Raw genomic sequence first — 8,822 nt, forward strand, 5'->3', positions numbered from 1 at the left:
ATATGACCAGAGAACTTTTTGGTGTTCAAATTTCCAGGGGTTATTTGGAAACAGTAATACTGATATTAAAAATAGAATCATCCTTTCTAGCCATAGAGATTCATAATATTAAATTATTTATTTATTAATAGCGTATAAATTACATTTTTCAAAATCCATATAAAACTAAAATTTTTAAGTATTTTTAAACATAAATTATTTATGGTAATGAAATCAACATGGCTCTTTTGCTGATTCGGGTAGCAGTGCTATACTCCCTGATCGAAGTTTGTTACTCAGGTGAAATCTGACCAATGGAAGAGACGTTTATTTTCTCCAATAGCAGCATAGAACGATTGAAAATATAACCAATGGCAGAATTCGTTATTCTGACCAATCCTCATTCATTATTTCACCGTTCAGACCAATAGTCGTCATTCTTGTTCTGAACTTCTTGCCATTTTGTTTTGTTGCTGCTGCTGTTAAATTTGTTGTTTGGCGTCGTGAGTGTTTTGCAAGTTTATTCTGAGGTATGTGTATTAAAATATGGTATTTGATACATTAATCTAAAATTAAACAAATTTTTTAATGATATTCTACCGTACAGAACCAGTGCCTTGTTTAATTTTTTTTTAATCGTATGAGTATCGACTGACGAGTCTGGGTAAGAGTCAATTGTATGAAAAATTACCTTGTGTTAATAATCTTATTCTCGAATGTTTCATTTATTATATTATTCACTGAGCGAATTGATCAGATTCCATAAAAAAGTGCTATCTGTCATTATTAACGTTTGTTTCCGATAAGCAATAAGTCTTCATTTTACTGATTGCTAGCTTACGGATTTACGCGGGTAATTAGTTCTGCCGACATTTTCTCTTTAGGTTGCCATTGTTTCTTGGAATTACGGTTCTTATGTGGCGAATATTCTCTTTCTTTATTATTTCTGTAAATTACGGTCATATGTTCTGAAGTTCATTGTTTGATGCAGTAAATGTTGTTAATATTAACGAAACATTAATTGTTAAAAATTTGGGTCTTTTTTAAAGGAGATTGTTAATTAATGGATTCTCTATCGCGTAAAGGTTATCCTTTACAAGGTTTTATTAAACTGAATGGTATATTGTTTTGTATTACCTGAAAATTAAGCTTGTGTATTTAAAAAAAAAAAAGTTTCAATAGGCGTTGAGGATTGCAGTTTCAGTTTTCATTATCAGCTGTAGACATGATTTTGCTTGAAACTACTCTGGCATTTCCTACTAAGCAAATAGGCGATAATGATGCAATTATCACATTAATTTATTAATAGTTGAAATATTTAATGGCGTTTATAATAGAATATCTCGTTTGGTATTACTAAACCGATTTTAGTGTTTCACCAGTTATGTTTAAGACTGCTTATGAATTTGATGGTTTACTGTTGGACAAATGTTTATTCAGAACTTAATTATTTGTAATTTTTTTTATTTTATTTCATAATGTTTTAAATTAAATTATATTCTTTTGGTAAGTCATCTGCACTGGTTTTTATATATTTAATTATACTATACTGTGATAAAATTTTAAGCTGTTCCACCTGTTATTTTGGATTAAAATTGGAGAAGGGTAGTATAAAAATTGCTAATTTCCTGGATGGAATGTTCATTAAATTAAATTACACATTGCATTATTTATTAATTTTTGAAAAGTTTTAAATTTCTTGTTTGCTGTAGTTTATAAACAATGGCACGTACAAAGCAGACAGCTCGTAAGTCAACAGGAGGAAAAGCTCCTCGTAAACAGTTGGCAACCAAAGCTGCACGTAAAAGTGCACCATCTACTGGAGGTGTCAAGAAACCTCATCGTTACAGGTATGTATTATTTATTTGTTAAAAGTTATTTGTTTTTCTAAGTCTATCAACATATATGTGGTCAAATCAATCCCATAATCAAATTTTAGCATTATTGAATGTGTATTACTAGTCTATGCATTAATGGCACAAGCTACTCATTACTTTTCTTTAAATTTGTTTTGTGATAATAGTATGGAGGATCTGTATGAAAAAAGATTGTTGCCAAAGAAGAATCTGATTAGTGCCTAACTGCTTTATTTAAGTGCTGCTTGTCATTTCTCATATTTCCCTGTATAAAACAAATTTTCTGGGTACATAGATCAATCTCATGGCCCACAAAGTTTTGTGTACAGTTGAATTGTTTGCACTCCTGTCAGCAATTTCAAGTGTAATTTTGAACATTTGTTGTGAATCTTGAGTAAAATTTATTCCTTTTTAAATGGTTTTGGTGGCCATTTGTTGTACTAATAAATTTTAATTTGCAGAAAAGAAAGTGAAATGTTGTGAAAGCACTTTGTACTTTGGTAAGCATGCTTTTGTTGATTTGCCCTACAAAACGTGATGAATTTGTTTCTATTGTACAATTAACTCATGTATGCAGTTTTCTCCAGGTATTGCCGCTAATTAATTCATAACATCTCTTTACTTCCAACATAAGTGCAACAAATTGATAAGAAATGAAATGCAGGAATTCCTCCTGCTCTCAAATCATACTATTAAATAGTTTGTAATTTACCATTAAAAAAGTATTAATGTAAAGTTGGATCACCATCCATTACTTATGTTCAGTATTTGAAAATTAGTTTATTTACATATTTTCTACAATGTTTGTAATTTGCAAAATAAACTTAATTTTCTAAATGTTGTCTCATCTTTATTTTAGGCCTGGTACTGTAGCTTTGAGAGAAATTAGGAGATATCAGAAATCTACAGAGTTGCTGATTAGAAAATTACCATTCCAGCGTTTAGTGCGTGAAATTGCCCAAGACTTCAAGACTGATCTCAGATTCCAGAGCGCGGCTATTGGTGCATTACAGGTAACATTTTGGGTGAAACCTGCAAAAACATTTTCAGTTAAAAACTATTAATATTTAATATCTTCCATATTAGTAGATGACATTGGATATTTTATTAGATAGCCCCTTCTTCTGCCATGTGATTTGATTGTTTAGGTTGTTATATATTGCTAGTTGAAGTTGAAGTGAAGTTGGAGGAAATGACTGTGTAAGCAAGAGTTACAAAAGGAACCCTTGGTCTAGTGGCAAATGTCTTTGCAAATCAGCTGATTTTTTAAATCAGTAATTCTAAGGTTCAAACTCTAGTAAAGGCATTTTTATACAAATTTGAATTCTAGATACTGGTTTTCTTTGGTTGGGTTTCAGTTAATCACACATCTCAGGAATTGTCGACTTGAGAATGTACAGGTACTACATTCATACATATCATCCTCTGATATATTACGTGGTTCTGGAGGCTAAACGAAAAAAGAATAAAAAAAGTTACAAAAGGACACTATTATGTGAAACTGAAAAGTGGATGTTTTATTCTGGATCAGATGGAAAACTAATTTAGAATAATTTTTAGAATGTTGTTTGGGTTACATTTAAGAAATAAAAGGCAATGCAAAAGAAGGATAAAAACATAAATTTAGTTGCAATAAAAATTGTTGGAAATTTTAGGGTTGTGACTAGTTTTTGTGTGTACATGGTGAAAGTTTGGTGAACAGTACCCTAGTTTGTAACAATAAAAATATACCTTTTTTTATGATTTATTGATTTTTAAAATCAATATTATAATCATAAAATATTATACATATACTATTGTCACAAAAAGATTTTATCTCAATTTTTTTTTAAAATTAGTTAATAAAAAAATAATTTTTGATCTTGTTTTTGCGAAACTGGAGTAGAAAATTTCAGAAATCTGCTATAAAAAACCTTAAAGAATTTTATTTACAATTGTCAAACTTTATCTCAAATTTAGAGATAATTTTTTTTTAATCATTCTGTTGCTCATTTTTTTTTAGCGTGATCAGATCTGTGAATAATTCTTTCTTTTTCTAAGGTCACAAATTTTCTTTAATACTTCTGTGTACTACCTATTACTTTGTCAAAATAGCTTTCCTTTCTTTACTGAATTTAAGAGAAATTTACAAATAAAATTAAGGTTTTCTCTCCTTAGTTAACACAGCCTCATCATTCTCTATGCATTTTTCTGAAAATAACTTTACCTTCAAATGCATTATTAGTGGGAGTGTTTACCTTGTGAAAATAGCTTTCCTTCCTTTACTGAATTTAAGATAAATTCACAAATTAATTTAAAGTCTTCTCTTTTTATAGCTAACGCAGCCTCATCATTTTGTATGCATTTCTCTGAAAATAACTTTAAAACCCTTCAAATGCATAATTAATGAGAGTGTTTGTTTCTCATATGTTTGCATTTGGTATTTTTTTAAACAGATTATTCTGACATAAATGTAAAAATGTTACAACATTTTTAGCCTTAAAGCTTGCCCTGTAAACATAAAAAAGTGCCCTGTTATTACTATTATTGATATACTTTTGATCATTTTTGGATATGCAGTGTGATTTTAAAATAATCTTTATTATTGTTTCTGAGTTTATCATAAGATCTAGGAATTGGCTCCTGTTTACTTTTGGAGTTATTCCAGAATCATTTTTATTAATCCTGTTTGAACTATGCATTTCTTCTTCAGTCTGTTTGCCATTTATGTTTAAGAATATGATTCATAATAGTCCTAAAAACAGGAATTTAATTTTTTTTTGTAACTTAAAAATTAACAGTATCTTTAATATTTAGTGCTATTTGTATTAATCTTAAAACTAAGTTGTTAAGAGCAAAACTATTTAATGCAATCCTAATGAAAAAATAAACACTTAAAATGAAAACTGGTCAGTCATACAACTAATCTTACCAGTTTTGTACAGCAAAATATAAAAATTAAAACTGGAAGTTGAACATCTTGATACTTGAGATTCATGTATGCAATTGACATTTTTATCTATATTGAAACACTTCTTTTCAATTTAAAAGAAACTGAACAAGACTGTAAAGAAAAAATACAAATACTTCAGAATTGTAGGCTTTAGCAAGATTATTAGCAATAAAAAATTTTTTTTAAAGTTTGTAAAACTTCAAATTTTGCATTGGATGATGCAATTTTTTTTAAAGCTTTTCACTAAGCCTTTTGAATTGACTGATGTTCAACAGGCTCTTAGGGTAAATGTTACTTATACTCAGTGCCATGAATAGTTTATGGTTTAAAAATAGTTGGAAAAATTTTGGTAGCCTTAATTTAGATCATTCTTTCTCAAAGTTGGGTGATAATGCCCCTGTGGCACTGGAGGCCTTCAGGGGGAGGCAGAAGAAGGTATACAGAAAATTGGGGGCGGTTTAGGAAGGTGATGGCTAACCATCGCCTTCTAGTGATGAATGTATCTTTGCAAATCAGGTGATTTTGAAGTCTAGAATTCAAATGTTCAAATCCTAGTAAATGCAGTTACTTTTATACAGATTTGAATACTAGATTGTGGATACAGGTGTTCTTTGTTGGTTGGGTTTCAATTAATCACACATTTCAGGGATGGTTGAACTGAGACTGTATAAGACTACACATCACTGATGCATATCTATTATCCTCATTCATCCTTTGAAGTAATACCTGACTGATTCCTGGAGGCTAAACGGGAAGAAAAAAAGGAAGGTGATTGCTAATTTAAAAAAGGCATAAATGATTTTTCCTGATATTTCAAACTAAAATTAGATACCTACTACACTAGTACAAAAAATTAAAGGACACGTATATTTTATGATAAAAAATTCAATTACTTTAACTTTGCAACTAGGAGGGTTAGAGAGATTAATAAAAAAAGAAATTAAAGCTTGAATAGTCTTTGAAAGTAACTTCAGATTTAAAAAATCATAAAATTAAAAAAAAAATATTGTGAGAAGTTTTACAAATTTGAAAATATTTTTCACGTTTGATTGAGCGCATGGGGAAACCGATTTTTTTTCTCTTTACTGTAAACTGCATTAAAATTGTTTAAAAACTTAAGATTTAGCTTTAATTTTTTTTTGTATGTACGATTTTTCTGAACCGAATATTCCACTTTAAAGAGAAAAGACCAATCTTTTTTAAGAGAGCAATTTAATAAAAATTCTTCCAAATGTGATTAAATATGCGTTTTAACTGCTCTCATTTAAAATGTAGATTTCAACTCAAATAGGATATATGCCATGTTTAAAAACAGTTGCTGTTTTTAAGAGCACAATGTAAAAATAGCAATAGCAATTATTATTTTTAACAAATTGTATTTAAAAATTTTGGGATGCTAGAGATTTTTTATTCTCAATGAGTGAAAAAGTTTGAGAATCAATGGTGTTTAGATTGACATTTAGTGATGTCACTCGTACAGATCAACAATTGTGTTGACTTAATAATTTATATTTCTTCAGTTTTCAATACTGTTAATCAAGAGTGTTTTAATTAGATAAGATCACAAAAAAATATGACAAAAAGAAAATTAATGTCCATCAGGTTGCAGAGATGTCACTTGGTGCTGAGTATCAGGAGCAGAAAGTCGTACTGTATTATGCTAGGAACTGTTTGATCATGTTCAAAAGATTGAAATGTTTAGTTAATCCTTACTGATGATGAGGCATGTACTTAGTACAATGTTGACATTCTAATCTCGGAGTTGCATAAACAAATATGTCCAAAGAGTTTATTTTAAGATAGTGCTGTTATTGTACCATAGTACCTGTATGTGTTCTCAGATGAGAATAATATATACATAAGCTGTTTGTTTTGTTTGTGTACACCTTAAAATTGATTTTTTACTGCCAAACTTAATCTGAACAAGATTGTAGGCAGTCAGTAAATCTCAAAAAAAAGGAAAATTAAGGTTGAAATTATTTTACGTGCATTAGTACATAAATCTTAATAAGTTATTACTTTTACAGGAAGCAAGTGAGGCATATTTGGTTGGCTTATTTGAAGACACAAATTTATGCGCTATTCATGCCAAGCGTGTGACCATTATGCCTAAAGATATCCAGTTGGCTCGAAGAATTCGAGGAGAGAGAGCTTAAATTGGGAGGGTATGGTATGTGTGGTGGCATCAAACAAACACTGCCAACCTCTGGAATTACTGTGTATGTTGTGAAGATTATTGTGCATTTTTTTTTATAATTTTAAATTTATTTCTGTTATGTGTTGACTTTTAATTACCATACAGTGTTCTTCTTTCTACATGAGGATGTATTCAGATTTTTTTTATGTGTAATTTTTTACTGCTGATTTTAATTTTAAATTTATGAAAATCTCATTTATTTAAAAAAAATGTATCTGAAAATTAGTTGATTTTCCCTTAATTTATTAAATGAAATATGTAAGATGTAGCACAGTAGTACAAGAATCTTAGGTGTAAGTTTTAAATGTAATTGTGCATTTTTTGTAATGTTTAATGTTTGTATTAAGGTTTTTTTTATACATACATATTATATATTTAATAGAAATTGTCTTAGGATTCATGTACACTTATTATTTTAAACAAAATTTATGTAATTTCTAGAAATTTGAAATGGAATTTTATTTTTTTAAAATAACTTTGTATAAAAATTTATTTTCTGTTAATTAAATGTCCATAATTATTTAAAAAGTTCTAATCTTACATCATTAAACTGCACATAATATATATTCCATTAAACAATGTAACAAGCTTATAGAAAAGTATTTTTATTTCATTTATTTTTGTTGTCGTAAGATAGCTGTCGTTAAAGAATGTTCAGAAGGTGGATAACAATTGAAATATCTTCTGTGTGATTATAAATAGTATAATTTAAAAAAATGTCTATTTTAATACATGAATTAAGCACGGCACAGTGGTTCTTTTTGACCATCCTTGAAAAGTATTTCTGTTACCGTAAAAAATAAAACTTAATTATACTATGTTCAAATGAATAAGATAATTTATAACTACAAAAATCTTTATGATGAGTTAATTGATAAATTTTGTTTATATTAGTGTAATTTTTTTATAATTTTTTTCGGGTAGATGTAGATTATAATTACATTATAGATCATTTTAAGTACATTAAAAATATATAGTAAAATTATACCTTAGTTTGTTTTTTTGTTTTTTTTTTAATGTGAATTCATTCCTGTAGAATCCTTTTCTCATTAAGTTCTTTATCCCTGTTTTTAATATATTCCAAACAGAAAGATGTCTGTGTCATTGATTGTTTTGAGGATTTTATTTGAGCACGGTAAATTTTGAAGTGGTGAAGTGTGAATTAGTTATTATTAGATGAGTTTTTAAACTATTGTCTCTTTCTAGCCTTCAAATGGTTAAGAAAAAAGTAAGGAAATTAAAGGACTTCTCTAGAAAGTTATACATGAATACAAAGTTGAGTTTTGTCCCTAAACTCTTAACTAATTCAGTTTTACAGTTTGTAAGAAATGAAAAATTAAAAAACTGCATTTTCCAATCATGTAATGAAATATCAGAGATAATGTTCAAATTTTACAGCAACTGTTTTAATTTTGTCAAAATTCCTTATTTAAAAAAAAGAAAATTAATATAAAATTATTCTAGTTTATTTTTCTGCACTGATTTTTTAAGGTTTTGACAAAAAATAAAGGTTGAAAAAAAAATTGCATAGAAAAAGAACCAGTTTTACAGTATTTGCATTTTGCTTAATTGTTGCAAATATACTGTTTATAAAAAAAACTTAAGGAAGGGCCTAATATAATTTAGATTTTTGCAGTTTGTTTCTAAATTGGAAAGTTTGTATTTTCAGTTATGAAAACCAGCTGCCTAAACACCCAACATTAAAAAGGTTAAAATTTATTCCTGCTATTAACATAAAACTTTATCACTTAGATCTTTTTAAAATTAAAAAAATCAGGTCGTTATTTACCTTCAGGTTCATAGAGATGACAGACAAACTGCAAAATTTGTAAATTTACAAATTGTAAATTGAGTTGTA

General features: G+C 28.2%; 1 protein-coding gene across 2 annotated transcripts; it reads left to right on the forward strand.

Moving 5' to 3' along the window:
- Window positions 1-357: 357 nt before the first annotated feature.
- Window positions 358-7,956, forward strand: LOC142329706 (histone H3.3A). Of its 2 annotated transcripts, none has more exons than XM_075374418.1 (4): window positions 358-509; window positions 1,692-1,829; window positions 2,695-2,848; window positions 6,795-7,956. In XM_075374418.1, exons 2-4 carry the CDS (start codon window positions 1,702-1,704, stop codon window positions 6,921-6,923), a joined length of 411 nt encoding a protein of 136 aa, XP_075230533.1. In that variant the 5' UTR covers window positions 358-509; window positions 1,692-1,701; the 3' UTR covers window positions 6,924-7,956. The 2 variants fall into 2 exon arrangements, with proteins under 2 accessions (XP_075230533.1, XP_075230534.1); XM_075374419.1 differs by lacking the exon at window positions 358-509 and adding an exon at window positions 522-643.
- Window positions 7,957-8,822: the final 866 nt, after the last annotated feature.

Source organism: Lycorma delicatula, chromosome 9, assembly GCF_047948215.1.
Source record: "Lycorma delicatula isolate Av1 chromosome 9, ASM4794821v1, whole genome shotgun sequence".
NCBI lineage: Eukaryota > Metazoa > Arthropoda > Insecta > Hemiptera > Fulgoridae > Lycorma > Lycorma delicatula.

Coding starts and splice junctions, on each gene's coding strand:
- LOC142329706 (XM_075374418.1), top strand. CDS start 1,702: ATGGCACGTACAAAGCAGACAGCTCGTAAGTCAACAGGAGGAAAAGCT. Junction 1,830..2,694: donor AAGAAACCTCATCGTTACAG/GTATGTATTATT, acceptor TCTTTATTTTAG/GCCTGGTACTGTAGCTTTGA. Junction 2,849..6,794: donor CGGCTATTGGTGCATTACAG/GTAACATTTTGG, acceptor TTACTTTTACAG/GAAGCAAGTGAGGCATATTT.